The sequence below is a fragment of the Hippocampus bargibanti genome, linkage group LG04 (assembly GCF_051943395.1).
Source record: "Hippocampus bargibanti isolate YZ-2025 linkage group LG04, ASM5194339v1, whole genome shotgun sequence".
NCBI lineage: Eukaryota > Metazoa > Chordata > Actinopteri > Syngnathiformes > Syngnathidae > Hippocampus > Hippocampus bargibanti.
The window spans coordinates 33,699,447-33,714,628 of record NC_142737.1 but is presented as its reverse complement, the minus strand read 5'-3'; the positions used below and the strand labels follow the sequence as shown (position 1 = coordinate 33,714,628).

The window sequence follows — 15,182 nt, the reverse complement described above, 5'->3', positions numbered from 1 at the left end:
GAGGATCAGTTTTCCTGTGGGTGAGCAGCGGCAGCCACACGCGCCAGCATTCACTCAAACTGGAAGTAACTCAAATAGATCAAAAGCTAGCTAGCTAGCTAACTAATACATAGCTAATACAGTAGATAGCTAACTAGACAGATAATCCTGTAGATATCGAGGTCGATAGCCAGTTACCTAGCTAGCTAATGGATAGCAAATAGATGGCTAGCTAGATAGCCAGCTAGTTAATTTGTACATTTTTAGCGTTTTTTTTATCATTTCAAATAATGTACGGCGTACTGCGCCTTAGAAATTCAATGATATTATTATAATTGATAGCTAATGGATAGCAAATAAATTGCTAGGTAGATAGCCTGATAGCTAGCTAGGGTGTCATAAGTCTTCTCTCATAAGCAATTCTGTCAAACGGAAATTCCTTAATCGGGAAAAAAAATTCGGATGTCTGAATTTGCTCGATACAAACTGACAAATGCGCTCGATTTAATTTGCCACTTTATCTGTCTTCTACTATTTGCTATCTATTAGCTAGCAGGCTGGCTAGCTATCTATCTATTCACTATCTAGCTGGCTGGCTAGTTAGCTGACTGGCTAGCTAGGTATCTGTTGGCTAACGATTGGCCGGCTAGCTAGCTTTCTATCTATTTGAGTTACTTCTGGGCGCGTGTGTGGCTGCCGCTGCTCACCCGCAAAAAAAAAAAAACTTACTGTAAAGTGACCTTGAGCGTTTTGAAGGTGCTTAGAAATGAAATGGATTATTATGATTATTATTAACTTTAGCAAATTTGCGGGTTTGAAACTTGCGAGTTTTTTTTCTCAGAATGATACCCCATCTCTAAAAAATATGTCTATATGTATATGACTATATGTGTCTATATTTCAACGTAATGCTCTTCCGTGCTCAAGTTGAGCAACTTGAGCGAGTTGAGCAACTTGAGATCGCAATCATTCCGCCCCACACGCCATCTTTGTTATCAAAAAAAAAAAAAAAAAAGCCAAGCGGCGTTTGGTCCTTAGGCCCCGCCCCCTTCTACTTTCCCCTCTCCCCATTGGCCCCCCGCCGTCGCGTCAGAGGTGCATTTAAACCTGGGACTACTTCCTCCTCGGGACTCGGGCAACTTCTGTTCCCGCGGGGTGTCAATCAATCATGTCCGACCGAGGCACGTTCGACACCAACGTGGTGACGGTGACCCGCTTCGTGATGGAGGAGGGCCGGCGGGCCAAAGGCACGGGCGAGCTCACCCGCCTGCTCAACTCGCTGTGCACGGCCGTCAAGGCCATTTCCAGCGCCGTCCGAAAAGCCGGCATCGCTCACCTGTAAGTTAAGTCGCGCCAAACGGGACTTCCGGCTTCTTTCTTCTTCTTCTTCTTCTTTTTTGAAGGATCTTGGGAGGGGGGGGGGGGGCGCCATTAAAAGCCTTTTTCGACCTCGCGAGGGAACTTCCACGTCGGCACAGAGCAGGCAGGAGATTCTGCTTTGGCTCGAACCAATCAGGAAGCGCATACCTGAGGCCACGCCCTCACCCTTTGGCATCCAATCGTTGTCAAATTCCGTTCGGTATTGATCACTTCCCCATTTTGAAAGTGATGGCGAAGGTGCTCCAACCGCCGCCGCCGGAATGACAAATCGCGAAGGAGGGAAACGTCATCAAAGGGGAGGCGGCGCCATTGAGGGTGTGAAAATGGGATGCCTTGCCCTCCAAATTCACAAAGTATAATAATAATAATAATAATAATAATAATACATTTGATTTCTAAGCACCTTTCTAAACTCTCAAGGTCACTTTACAGTCACAGGATCAGTTTTTCTCCGGGTGAGTAGCGGCAGCCACATGTGCCATCGTTCACTCAACCCAGAAGTAACTCAAATAGATAGAAAGCTCGCTAGCCAGCCAATCGGCAACAGATACCTAACTAGATAGCTATTAAGCTAATAGATAGCCAGCCAGATAGCTAGCCATCCAGCTAGATAGCTAATAGATTGCAAATAAGTAGATAGCTAGGTAGTTAGCCAGATAGATAACTAGCTAGAGAGCAAGCTCTTCTTCCCTTTTGCTGCCATCTTGAACGTGAGTTAGCTAGCTAATAGAAAGCTAATAGATAACTAGCTACATAGCTATTAAGCTAATAGATAGCCAGCCAGCCAGCTAGATAGCTAATAGATTGCAAATAGCTAGCTAGATAGCTAGCCAGATAGATAACTAGCTAGATAGAAAGCTCTCCTTCCCTTTTGCTGCCATCTTGAAAGTGAGTTAGCTAACTAATAGATAGCTAATAGATAACTAGCTAGATAGCTATTAAGCTAATAGATAGTCAGCCATATAGCTAGCCAGCCAGCTAGATAGCTAATAGATTGCAAATAGATAGCTAGCTTGGTAGCCAGCCAGATAGATAACTAGCTAGACAGCAAGCTCTCCTTCCTTTTTGCCGCCATCTTGAAAGTGAGATAGCTAGCTAATAGATAGCTAATAGATAACTAGCTAGATATCTAGATAGCTATTAAGCTAATAGATAGCTAGCCAGCCAGATAGATAGCGAATAGATTGCAAATAGCTAGCGAGGTAGCTAGCCACATAGATAACGAGCTAGATAGCAAGCGCTCCGAACATTTTGTCGCCATCTTGAAAGTGAGCTAGCTAACTAATAGATAATTAGCTAGATAGCTATTAAGCTAATAGATAGCCAGCCAGATTGCTAGCCAGCCAGCCAGCTAGATAGTGAATAGATAGATACCTAGATTGCTAGCTAGCCATCCAGATAGCTAATAGATAGTAAATAGAAGACAGAGGGGAGGGTTTTTATATACAATACAATACAGTCCAGTACAATAGAATACAATACAATACAATACAAAACAATACAATACAATCCATCTTGATTGATGTAGCGCTTGGGATTTTCAATTGTCGGGCTGTTGGCGTCCGTTTTTTCCAGCTACGGCATCGCCGGCAGCACCAACGTGACGGGCGACCAAGTGAAGAAGTTGGACATCCTGTCCAACGACCTGGTCATCAACATGATCAAGTCGTCCTTCACCTCCTGCGTGCTGGTGTCCGAAGAGAACGACAAGGCCATCATCGTGGATCCCGAAACCAGGGTCGGGCATAATTAGCTAGCGAGCTAACATGATCTATTTGAGTTTTTCCCGGTTGAACGGGGTCACCGTTGCTGGCTACCGAGCTAGCTACCTATTTGCTATCTATTAGCTGTCTAACTAGATAGCTTGCTATCTATTAGATATCTATTAGCTCGCTAGCTAACTTGATCTATTTGAGTTATTCCCAGGTGAACGGGGTCACCGTTGCTGGCTACCTAGCTAGCTTTCTATTTGCTATCGATTTTTTTGATCTATTAGAAGTTCTAACTAGCTAGCTTGCTATTTATTAGTTATCTATTAGCTAGCTAGCTAGCTAACTTGATCTATTTCAGTTATTCCTGTTTTAACGGGGTTACAGTTTCTGGCTATCTAGCTCGCTATCTATTGGCTATGTATTTTCTAACTATTTGCTATCTATTAGCTGTCTAACTAGCTAGCTTGCTATGTGTTAGTTATCTATTAGTTAGCTAGCTAACTTGATCTATTTGAGTTATTCCCGGACGAACGGGGTCACCGTTGCTGGCTTCCTAGCTAGCTATCTATTTGCTATCTATTTGCTGTCTAACTAGCTAGCTTTATATCTATTAGTTATCTATTAGCTAGGTAGCTAACTTGATCTATTAGAGTTATTCCCGGTTGAGTGAACGCCGGCGCGAGTGGCTGCTGCTGCTCACCCACAGAAAAACTGATCCTGTGACTGTAAAGTGACCTTGAGAGTTTTGGAAGGCGCTTAGAAATCAAATCTATTATTATTATTATTATTATTATTATTATACAAGGCGGCGTATGATGTTTTTTTTCTGTGGGTGAGCAGCTGCAGCCACACGCGCCAGCGTTCACTCAACCCGGAAGTCACTCAAATAGAAAGCAAGCTAGTTAGCGAGCGAAAAGATAGCTAATAGCTAGCAAAGAGATAGCTAATGTCTAGCCAATAGATAATAATATAATAATAATAATACATTTGATTTCTAAGCGCCTTTCAAAACTCTCAAGGTCACTTAACAGTCACAGGATCAGTTTTTCTGTGGGTGAGCAGCGGCAGCCACACGCACAAGCGTTCACTCAACCCGGAATAACTAGATAGAAAGCTAGCAAGCTAATAGCTAGCGAATAGATAGCTAATACCTAGTGAATAGAGAGCTAATACCTAGCGAATAGATGGCTAATACCTAGCCAATAGCTATTAGGTAGCGAATAGATATTGAATAGATAGCTAATAGCTAGTGAAAAGATATCTAATGGCTAGTGAATAGATAGCAAATAGATAGCTAATACCTAGCGAATAGATAGCGAATAGCTAGGGAATATATAGCTAATACCTAGCGAATAGCTATTAGTTAGCAAATAGATAGCTAGTACCTCGCAACTAGATAGCTAACAGCTAGGTGGCGTGTGACGTGATCCCCATTTTGCAGTCACTGGATAATTTTTTTCTGCGGGTGAGCAGCGGCGGCTACACGCGCCAGCGTTCACTCAACTTGGAAGTAACTCAAATAGAAAGCAAGCTATCTAGCGAGCGAAAAGATAGCTAAGAGCTGGCGAAAAGATAGCTAATAGCTAGCAAATAGATAGCTAATAGCTAGCACATAGATAGCTGATAGCCACCGTGTCTCCCCCTCAGGGCAAGTACATCGTGTGCTTCGACCCGCTGGACGGCTCGTCCAACATCGACTGCCTGGTGTCCATCGGGACCATCTTTGGCATCTACAAGAAGGTGCCCGTGGGGTCAGGGGTCGGGGGTCCCGAGTCCACGCGTGACCCCCGTCGGGCGTCTCCTCCCGCAGGACTCTGAGGACGGCGAGCCTTGCGAGCAGGACGCCCTTCAGCCCGGCCGCAACCTGGTGGCGGCGGGCTACGCCCTCTACGGCAGCGCCACCATGATGGTCCTCTCCACCGGACGCGGCGTCAACTGCTTCATGCTGGACCCGGTCAGTGGAAAATTCCCTTCGCCCGCCGCTCCAAAATGGCTTCCGATGTGTCGGCTTCTTATCTAAGAGGCTTCGTCAGCAAACTAAAAAGATAGCCGGCTAGCTAGCTAATAGACAATAGCAAATAGATAGCTAGCTAGGTAGCCAGCTTTCCATGGATGAACCACTCGTGTACGACTTTGAGCTGCGATGTTGAAAACAAATTTGCTAAATGTTAGCGCCGGACGCTAACGGAAGTTTTTTGCGCGCAGGCCATCGGCGAATTCATCCTGGTGGATCGCGACGTGAAGATCAAAAAGCGCGGCAAGATCTACAGCCTGAACGAAGGCTACGCCAAATACTTTGAGCCGGCCGTCACCGAGTATTTGCAGCACAAAAAGTTTCCTCGGGTAAGGCGGCCGCCACCACCCAACGGCTAGCGGCTAATGCTAACCGTCCGCAGGACAAGAGCGAGCCCTACAACGCGCGCTACGTTGGCTCCATGGTGGCCGACGTGCACCGGACGCTGATGTACGGCGGCATCTTTCTGTACCCGGGCAACGCCAAGAACCCCGAAGGCAAGGTGAGATCTCGCCGATAAAGCGCTGGTCAGGCCTCTGGCAATGTTTTTTTTCCTTCCACGAGCGCTTTGTTCCAGCTTCAGCTGTTGTTAAAGCGCTAACATGGAAACCAATATGGATGTATTGCATTGCACTATTTGCTAGGTATTAGTTATCTATTCGCGAGCTGTTAGCTATCTATTCGCCAGCTAGTAGCTATTTGCTAGCAAATAGTTATCTATTCGCTCGGTATTAGATATCTATTTGCTAGGTATGAGCTATCTATTCGCTAGCCGTAAGCTATCTATTCGCTAGCTGTTAGCTATCTATTTGCTAGCTTTATAGCTATCTATTCGCTAGCCATAAGCTATCTATTCGCTAGCTGTTAGCTATCTATTTGCTAGCTTTATAGCTATCTATTCGCTACCAATGAGCTAGCTATTGGCTAGGTATCAGCTATCTATTTGCTAGCTAATAGCTATTCGATAGCCATTACCTATCTATTTGCTAGCTGTTAGATATCTATTTGCTAGGTATTAGCTATGTATTTGCTAGCTGTTAGCTATCTATTCGCAGGCTATTAGCTATCTATTCACTAGCAATTAGCTATCTATTTGCTAGCTGTTAGCTATCTTTTCACTAGCCATTAGCTAGCAAATGGCTAGGTATTAGCTATCTATTCACTAGCTTTGAGAGTTTTGAAAGGCGCTTAGAAATCAAATGTATTATTATGATTATTTTTTCCCGCTTCGAGGCATTTTCTTGGACAGTTTCACGCGGCAACCCTGCCAAAAAACCCATGGCCGTCTCCCACGCCCCCTTTTTCTCGTTCCGCCAGCTGCGTCTGCTGTACGAGGGCAACCCGATGGCCTTCATCATGGAGCAGGCGGGTGGCTCCGCCTCCACGGGCCATGAGGACATCCTGGACATCCGTCCAAGCAACATCCATCAAAGGGCGCCGGTGGCCATGGGCTCCCCCGACGACGTGGCCGACTACGTGGCCGTCTGCCGCAAGCACGCCGCCGCCGCCAAATGAGCACGTTAGCCCCGCCCCACTTGGCGGGGAGGGACAAACGCGGTCAGCGAATAAAAAAATGTTGTCCAGAGCTTCACCTTGTCGGTTGATTGTCCGCCGCCGCCGCTTGGTGTCACGACGTTTGCCGGGAGGCGAATGGAGGACCCCAAAAAGTAGCCAAGGGGGGACGGGATGTCGATTCAAATTGTGAAGAAATCCAGAGACAACAAAATCTTGCAGCAGCGCTGTCCAAAGAACAAAAAGAAGCGACAATTTGCTAGCTATTAGCTAATTATTCGCTGGCTAATAGCTATCGATTTGCTAGCTAATAACTATCTATTCACTAGCTATTCACTAGCGATTTGCTAGCTATTAGCTATCGATTTGCTAGCCAATAACTATCTATTCACTAGCTATTCACTAGCGATTTGCTAGCTATTAGCCATCTATTCGCTAGCTATTTGATATCTATTCGCTAGCCATTAGCTAGCTATTTGCTAGCTAATAACTATATTCACGAGCTATTCACTAGCGATTTGCTAGCTATTAGCTATCTATTTGCTAGCTATTTGATATCTATTCGCTGGCTAATAGCTATCTATTCACTCGCTAAAAGCTATCTATTCGCTGGCTAATAGCTAACTATTCGCTAGCTATTAGCTATCTATTCGGTAGCTAGCTCGCTTGCTATCTATTTCAGTTACTTTGGGGTTGAGTGAACGCTGGCGCGTGTGGCTGCCACTGCTCACCCACAGAAAGAAACTTATCCTGCGACTGTCAAGTGTCCTTGAGAGTTTTGAAAAGCGCTTAGAAATGAAATGGATGATGATGATGGTTATTATTATCCTGGCTCCCCCGTCGTGGCCCTCCTGGTACGTTTGGCGCTCGGCGTCCGCTCTTCTCCGCTTCCACTTGTGACCTTTCAGCTGAGAGCTTCAGGACGCCCCCCCCCCCCGTCACCTCCAAGGCAAATAGCCCCTCCCCCAAAACGAGGGTCTCACTCCGGCTCGGTTCTGGCCTCCATCGGGACCATCTTTGCCATCTACAAGCGGGTGAGTCCGTCCCGTCCGGTCCAGTTCCGGGTGGGCTTTTTCGCCTTCGTCTCGGTGGCATTTCGCTGTGCGTAGTAGCGCCTTGTGGCCGCCAGAGGGAGCAACGTTGTAGCGGGGAAAGGCTCGTCCAAAAAAGGCCAACCGAGTCGTGATGGGAATTCCGGAGAGCATTTTAGTGAATTTTAGTGGCTCACTAAAAAGATTCGGCTCTTTCGGCTCCCAAATGGCTCCTCGGTTTTTTGTTGTTTAAACTAATTCACAACCAAAAATCGTGTAAAATGATGTGAAAAACAAATTACTAATTTTAAAAATACACCATATCAAATATTTTTGATTGATATGGCTTTATTTATATGTGCACACTTGTGATTGGAATTCTGTCTCTTTTCAGAGAGAGCCGGTCCTTTTGGGCGGCTCACGAAAAAGATTCGGCTCTTTTGGCTCCCAAATGGCTCCTCAGTTTATGCTTAAATTAATTAAATACAAAAAATCATGTAAAATGATGTGAAAAACGAATTACGTAAAAATATACTATATCAAATATTTTTGCTTGATATGGCTTTATTTATATGTGCACACTCGTGATGGGAAATCTGTCTCTTTTCAGAGAGCCGGTTCTTTAGGCTTGGCTCACTAAAAAGATCCGGCTCCCCCTTGGCTCCCAAATGGCTCTTCGGTTTGTTTGTTTTTTGTTGCTTAAATTAGTGAACTACCAAAAATCATGTAGTGTTGTGAAAAACGATTTATTCATGTGAAAAATACACTATATCAAATATTTTTTTATTGATATGGCTTTATTTCTATGTGCACAGAGTTAGCGGATGCTAACTTTGACTTTCCTTGTGTCTACTCATATCAACTATTAATACTAATACTAGTACTAATCCATTTGATTTCTAAGCACCTCTCAAAACACACTTTACAGTCACAGGATAAGTTTTTCTGCGGGTGAGCAGCGGCAGCCACATGTGCCAGTATTCACTCAACCCAGAAGTAACTCAAATAGATAGAAAGCTAGCCAGCTAACTAATAAATAACCAGCTAGACAGCTAGCAAACTAGCTAGATAGCCATACAGCTAATAGATAGCCAGCTACAGAGCTAGCTAGCTCGCTAGCCAGATAGCTAATAGATAGCAAATAGATAGCCAGCTCTGTAGCTAGTTAATAGATAGCCAATGGCCAATGAGAGAGGCTTGGCAAACAAGTCATTCGGGAATGTGGTTGGTCAAGTATATCGAACAGACTCCACCCCTTTGGTGGCAAACATTGTTGTGAACTTTTCACAAGCTTTCCAATGATTTTGATCACAGAGTGGTGCAACTCATTTGCACAAGGGTGCACATTTTGGGCCGTGAGGCAAAACGGTGCGTTTAGGGTCCATTGGAGCATGGGAAAAAAAGGCTTCTACTCAAACAGTATTTATACTTTAATTTTTTAAAAACCGAAATGTGAGCTCTTTTGTGCCTCAGGACGCCGGGGCGCCGTACGGCGTGCGCTACGCTGGCTCCATGGTGGCGGACGTCCACCGCACCATCGCTTACGGCGCCATCTTTATGTACACGGCCAACCGGAAAAGCCCGGAAGGGAAGGGAAGGGAAGGGAAGCCACGCCCGGCAGAGGTCACGCACGCACAAGGAAGTGAAAGCGACGACCAGATGACTAACTTTTCTGTCGCAACCCGAAAAAAGGAAACGATGAAGGCGCTCGGAGAGCGACAAAAGTGCCTTCAACGAAACAACAACAAAAATAGTCAACCTTTCAGATGGACTAACAGATTAACAAAAGGTTAAAATAACGCATGCCAGAAAGGCCAAAAGAGGAAGTGGACTGGGCAGCATTTCGCTTTGGAGTCGAACTGGCTCGCTACCTAGCTAGCTATCTATTTAATGTCTATTAGCTATCTGCCTAGCTGCTATCTCGCTGGCTACCTAGCTAGCTACCTGGCTGGCTACCTAGCTAGCTACTTATTTGCTGTCTATTAGCTATCTGGATGGCTACCTAGCTAGCTAGCTATTTGCTTTCTATTAGCTATCTGTCTGGCTACCTTTTGGCTATTTGCTGTGTATTTGCTTTCTGGCTATCTATTAGTTAGCTAGCTTTCTATCTATTTGAGTTACTTCCGGGTTGAGTGAACGCTGGCATGTGTGGCTGCCGCTGCTCACCCACAGAAAAACTGATCCAGTGACTGTAAAGTGACCTTGAGAGTTTTGAAAGGCGCTTAGAAATGAAATGTATGCTTCTACTAACTTTCAAGGTTTGTAATTTGTGCCATTTTTTGGCGTGTGTCGTAGCTGCGCCTGCTGTACGAGCGCAACCCGATGGCCTTCCTGGTGGAGCAGGCGGGGGGCGTGGCCACCACCGGCACCCAAAGGATCCTGGACGTGCATCCTCAAGCCCTCCACCAGCGAGTCCCCTTCGCGGTGGGCTCGCCGCGAGACGTCCGCGACTATTTGGCTTGCGTCCGCAAGTACGGCGAGGGGGGCGGGATCCGAGAGGGGGCGGGACCTGCGGGCAGCCCCACCCACTTTGACCCATAATAAAACTGCCAATTGCTGAAAAGATGTGCCGAAATGTCCTCATTGCACCCCCCAATTTAGTTTCAGAATGACATTAGTAGTAGTACGATAACTTAGTAGTCGTATAAGTGAGTAGTAGTATGATGAAAGTTAGTAGTAGTATAATAAGTTAGTAATAGTAGTATGAGAAAAGTTAGTAGTATAATGTTAGTAGTATAATAACAGTTAGTCATAGTAGTATAGGTTAGTCGTATAGTATAATAAGTTAGTAGTAGTATAATTAAAGTTAGTAGTATAATAATAGTGAGTGCTAGTAGTAATATGTTAGTCACAGTAGTAGTATAACAAAAGTTAGTGGTCGTAGTATAGTAAAAGGTAGTCATGGAACAAAATTTAGTCATAGTAGTAGGATAAGTTAGTAGTAGTATAATAAAAGTTAGTGAATGATAAAAATTAGTAGTAGTATAATAAGTTAGTAGTCGTATAATAAGTTAGTACTAGTAGTAATATACTAAGTTAGTTGTAGTAGTAGTATAACAAAAGTTAGTCATAGTAGTATAGTAAAAGGTAGTCGTAGTAGAACAAAATCTAGTCGTAGTAGTAGTATAAGTTAGTCGTAGTATAATAAAAGTTAGTACTAGTAGTAGTATAATAAGTTAGTCAAGGGGACACAAGCCAGTGTGTTCTTGCGCTGGTCCCAAGCCCGGATAAATCCAGAGGCTTGCGTCAGGAAGGGCACCCAAAGATGCCAATCAAAGCTCTGAAGATGGACGGAGGACACCGATTGGCTGGTTGCAAAAGCCCAAAGGGAAAAAGAAGAAGAAGAAGAAGAAGAAGAAGAAGAAGAAGAAGAAGAAGAAGAAGAAGAAGGCCGTTTGTGTTTTCCACCTTTAATGGTCGATAAAACGTCAAAACAAGAAAAGCAACCAACGTATGTACAAGGAATAAAAGACAAGAAAAAGGCTCGTCGGTCGGTCGGTCGGTCGTCCGCGATGTCGACGTTGCCGTTTGGAAATGAAGAGGAGCCGCCGCGCTCAGACCAGCGGGTAGCTGGCGGCCGTGGCGATGCCGCAGTGGTTCTTGCGGTCCTTGGCCATGTAGATGTAGCCTTTGTTGCCCCACTTTTCGCTCCAGCTGAGGGACCGGCGGAGGGTCAGCGTTTAGCCGGCGGACGCTAGCGCTAGCCTTTGCCCACCTGTTCTTGACGATCCAGTACTTGCTGCCGTCGGCGTCTTGGCCCTCAAAGCCGTAGCCCACCACCAGCACGCCGTGGTCCAGCTCCTCGCTGCTGCACTCCTTCTCAAAGTAGATGCCTGCGCAAAAACAAAGGCAGCTTGAAAAGTTGGAGCTAGCGACATAGCTAATAGATCGCAAGCTAGCTAATATGTTTCCTGACTCAAATAGCTAGGTAGCTAGCAACATAGCTAATAGATTGCAAGCTCGATGGATGGCTAATAGATAGCTAGCTAGATAGCTAATATGCTTCCTGACTCAAATAGCTAGGTAGCTAGCTATATAGCAAATAGATAGCACAGCAAGCTAGCTAGCTCGATGGCTGGCTACTACATGTTTTCTTCGTATGAACATTTGGAGTGAAATTTGCAAGCAAGCAAGCAAGCAAGCAAGCAGCGACCTGATTGGTAGAACTGGAAGGACTCGTGTCCGGCGTCGATGGCCACCGAGACGGGCCCCACCGAGGCCACGGCCTTCATCAGCGCGTGCTCCTTGCCGCTCGGCACGTCCACGAAGCCCGTGTCGTTGGCCGAGTTGAAGTTGGGGTCGTAGCGGCACGACTGGTCGTCCTGCGGGGACGGGACGGGAAAACTGCATCACCACGAAAAGTCCACGACAGCCGGACGGACGGACGGACGGACGGGTGTCCACGTACGGTTCCCTGGTAGGGGTAGGCCCGCTCAGAGTCCAGGCCGTCGTTGTCCTTGACGTACTGGAAGGCCTGGTCCATCAGGCCCCCGTTGCAGCCCTCGTTGCCTTCGGGTCGCGAGCAGTCCACCAGGTTCTGCTCGCTCAGGGACACCAGCGTGCCCGTCTTGCGAAAGTGCTGGCCCTCCAGGGCCCCCGTGGTGCTGAAGGCCCAGCACGACCCGCACTGGCCCTGCAAACGCGCCACCCAAAAACGTCAAGGAACGTCGACGCGGAGCTCGCCCGGCAGCCGCTAGCGCTTCCGGGACATCCGTGGAAGCTCATCCGGACTCCGTTTCGCCTCTCATCCGAAAAGCTTCGGCAGCTAACTAAAATTTTGCCGGTGGCCGGTGCCAGACCTCTGCTCTGATAGGACACTGCTCTAAGGTTGCGGGGGAGCAGAGGACTATTCCCTGAGGCTACACTGATTACTTCTATTGTCCCGACTGATTATGGGGTCTACGACTGGCTCTGATTGCCCCATTCTTTGTGTTGTCATAATGGTTATTAAGTTTTTTTTTTTTTTTTTTTTTTTTTAACTTCAAGATGGCGCGCCAGAGTGGCTGCCTTTCCAGCAGCTCCTGTGTTTTGTTTTTCTACTTCTTTTAATCCATTCCATTTGTAAGCCCCTCTCAAAACTCTCAAGGTCACTTTCCAGTCACTGGATCAGTTTTTCTGTGGTTTCAGCAGCGGCAGCCACATGCGCCAGCCTTCACTCAACCCGGAAGTAACTCAAATAGATTGTAGCTAGCTAGCTAGCTAACAGATAGCTAATAGCTAACTAGCAGATAGCCATTTAGCTAATAAATAGTCAGCTACATCGCTATCCAGCTAGCTAATAGATAGCGAGTAGATAGCAAATGGATAGCAAATAATAATAATAATAATCCATTTGATTTCTAAGCACCTTTCAAAACTCTCAAGATCACTTTTCAGTCACAGGTTTTACTGTAGATAACCAGCTAGACAGTAAGCTAACTAGCTAGATAGCCATATACCGCAGGCAATTTGAAAAATGGACACTGCAAATTTCTCCATTGTGGGACTACCAAAGACTTTCTTGTATTTATTAATATTGTTATTATTATTACTGCATTTTTTCTCCATTATTCAAAGTCAAAGATAGATAGCAAGACAGCCAACCAGATAGCTCCATAGCTAATAGCTAGCTAGCTAGCCAACGACGGCGTTACCTGGTCCTTGACGGGGGTGACGTAGCCGTGGTCTCGCCAGTCCAGCGAGCGCGGCGCCTCCAGGAAGTTGGGCTCCATGAAGTGGGCCCCTTTGACCTTCTTGCGTGAGCCCTCCACAGCGCCGCCGCGCTTGTAGCCGTTCATGATCTGCCGGAACTCGTCGTGCGTCTGCGGAGCGGCGCGGCTTAGCCGATGGGGCTAATTTGGGGCGAGCGGGCGGGCGAGCGGGCGGGCGACCTACCATGTCCCCAAAGTGGTTCATGGCCAGGTTGTAGCTGTGCTTGCCCAGCGAGTGCTCCAGGTTGTGCAGCTCGATCTTGCGCAGGTTCTTCTCCCACACCATCCGCCTCCAGCCTTCCTCCTTCTATGATGACACGACCCCTCGGATGAGTCCGGATGCGAGTCCCGCCCCCAAGCGGCGCCAGGCTGGCAGGCGGGCCTACCTGGTGGTACTTCTTGGAGTGCCAGCTCTTCCACAGGTCCCAGTGCTCATCCAGCTGAGGGTCCAGGCTGGGGGCGGCGCCCGCGGCGCTCAGGCACAAAGACAACAGGGCCACCACCAGGGGCAACATGCTCGCGGCAACCTGCGGGAAGTGGGGGCAACCAGTCAACCCTGCAACTTTGTGACTTTTCATCCAGCAAATTTGCCACTTTAAATCGAGCAAATTTAAGACTTTACAACTTTTTTTTCTCAGAATAATACCTAGATCTATTTCAACCTCGCCCTAATGCTCTTCCGTACGTCCCCCATAAGAACAAGTGATATAAAAAAGAGGCTGGGAGGGTGACAGAAGACATATTTGTTTGGGTCATGAACCCCGCCCACCGCCAAAATGAGCTCTGACGTCATCGGCTCAAATACGGATCGACAACGGAAACAGGTCCGTTCTTGTTTTTTTGTCCTTCCTGCTTTTTTCCCCCCAGTCACGGGATCCGCGAAGGAGAGCCAAGAACTAGTGGGCCGTCCGAACAATTCACAATTAACAAGAAACACGCAAATACATATTCCGACATCTTTTCTCGCCACGTTGACCTTCGTTCTCAGCCGCTCAAAGGCGAAAACAAACGGTCGAGTGTCCGTTTGTTGTCTTTTGTTTTAAGACGAGAGGCCGAAAAAAAGGCCCGCCGATTCAAGACCGCCGAATTGAAAACGACAACGATTGAAAACGTCCATTTGTTGACGTTGAAAATCGACATTTGGTCCCGTCGGACGGAGCGCGTCGGCCATTGCGTTGACGACCGGGCGACGAATGGCCAAAGTAACGTGGCCGAATTATCGGGCTAAAACTCTGGTCACCAAGAGAACGTAACTCTTAAACATTGTTTAGAAGCATCAATCACATCAGCCATACTTACTGGAAAAGACCGCTTGGAAGGAAAAGAAGGAAAAAAATATCCAATTGCGGCGAAGCCACACTAACTTATAAAGGTTTGAGTGGCAGTCGAGACCCCGCCTACCGAGCTCTCTCATTGGCCTGTTCTTTGTTTGTCCGAGTGTCAAACGACGCCCCCCTCGGTGACGTCACTGGGATTCACGTGATTCCTCCCTGGAATGACACGGCAAATAAAAGCACTCTTATTGAACGATAACCCCGTAAAATGACATCGATAAAAACTCTTTGACGGTTTCATCACAACGCAAACTAATGCGTTCGCGTTTCCTGACGTGTTTTTTTTCTTTTAGCGTGACAACATGTAACGCATTTGAAGAGAATGCCAGGGTGCGCTCGTTATGAGCGCCCGGTACGCTCGGAAGAGCGAACGCCGGTTAGTTGACACGTTCGTGGACGACGAATCGAAAACGAGCGAGAAAAGAAACATTCACCTTGTTTGTTATCGTAACGCAGGTTAAATAAAGTATGTGGACTTTGAACGGCCGTCACAACAACACTGTTGCCATTTTTTATTGATCACCTTTGTC

The 15,182-nt window shown here is 46.7% G+C and overlaps 2 protein-coding genes and 1 long non-coding RNA gene across 3 annotated transcripts; 2 read left to right on the top strand and 1 right to left on the bottom strand.

Moving 5' to 3' along the window:
• Window positions 1-1,098: 1,098 nt before the first annotated feature.
• On the top strand, window positions 1,099-6,670 carry LOC148899853 (fructose-1,6-bisphosphatase 1-like). Its single transcript, XM_088995343.1, has 7 exons — window positions 1,099-1,317; window positions 2,935-3,097; window positions 4,719-4,811; window positions 4,882-5,025; window positions 5,277-5,414; window positions 5,468-5,587; window positions 6,403-6,670. Exons 1-7 carry the CDS (start codon window positions 1,148-1,150, stop codon window positions 6,598-6,600), a joined length of 1,026 nt encoding a protein of 341 aa, XP_088851469.1. The 5' UTR covers window positions 1,099-1,147; the 3' UTR covers window positions 6,601-6,670.
• An 836-nt stretch (window positions 6,671-7,506) lies between these two features.
• LOC148899852 (uncharacterized) lies at window positions 7,507-10,064 on the top strand. The gene is made up of 3 exons (XR_016114825.1): window positions 7,507-7,631; window positions 8,239-8,307; window positions 9,924-10,064. It is a non-coding gene; the product is annotated as an uncharacterized LOC148899852 (long non-coding RNA).
• Window positions 10,065-11,022: 958 nt separating this feature from the next.
• On the bottom strand, window positions 11,023-14,759 carry ctsla (cathepsin La). Its single transcript, XM_088995341.1, has 8 exons — window positions 14,618-14,759; window positions 13,705-13,845; window positions 13,503-13,625; window positions 13,262-13,429; window positions 12,037-12,261; window positions 11,782-11,950; window positions 11,344-11,461; window positions 11,023-11,282 (listed from the first exon to the last, which is right to left on the bottom strand). The coding sequence occupies exons 2-8, from the start codon at window positions 13,831-13,833 to the stop codon at window positions 11,183-11,185; spliced, it is 1,032 nt and encodes a 343-aa protein (XP_088851467.1). The 5' UTR covers window positions 13,834-13,845; window positions 14,618-14,759; the 3' UTR covers window positions 11,023-11,182.
• Window positions 14,760-15,182: the final 423 nt, after the last annotated feature.

Coding starts and splice junctions, on each gene's coding strand:
- ctsla (XM_088995341.1), bottom strand. CDS start 13,833: ATGTTGCCCCTGGTGGTGGCCCTGTTGTCTTTGTGCCTGAGCGCCGCG. Junction 13,626..13,704: donor ACTCCAAGAAGTACCACCAG/GTAGGCCCGCCT, acceptor GTGTCATCATAG/AAGGAGGAAGGCTGGAGGCG. Junction 13,430..13,502: donor TGAACCACTTTGGGGACATG/GTAGGTCGCCCG, acceptor GCCGCTCCGCAG/ACGCACGACGAGTTCCGGCA.
- LOC148899853 (XM_088995343.1), top strand. CDS start 1,148: ATGTCCGACCGAGGCACGTTCGACACCAACGTGGTGACGGTGACCCGC. Junction 5,026..5,276: donor ACTGCTTCATGCTGGACCCG/GTCAGTGGAAAA, acceptor TTTTGCGCGCAG/GCCATCGGCGAATTCATCCT. Junction 5,588..6,402: donor CCAAGAACCCCGAAGGCAAG/GTGAGATCTCGC, acceptor TCGTTCCGCCAG/CTGCGTCTGCTGTACGAGGG.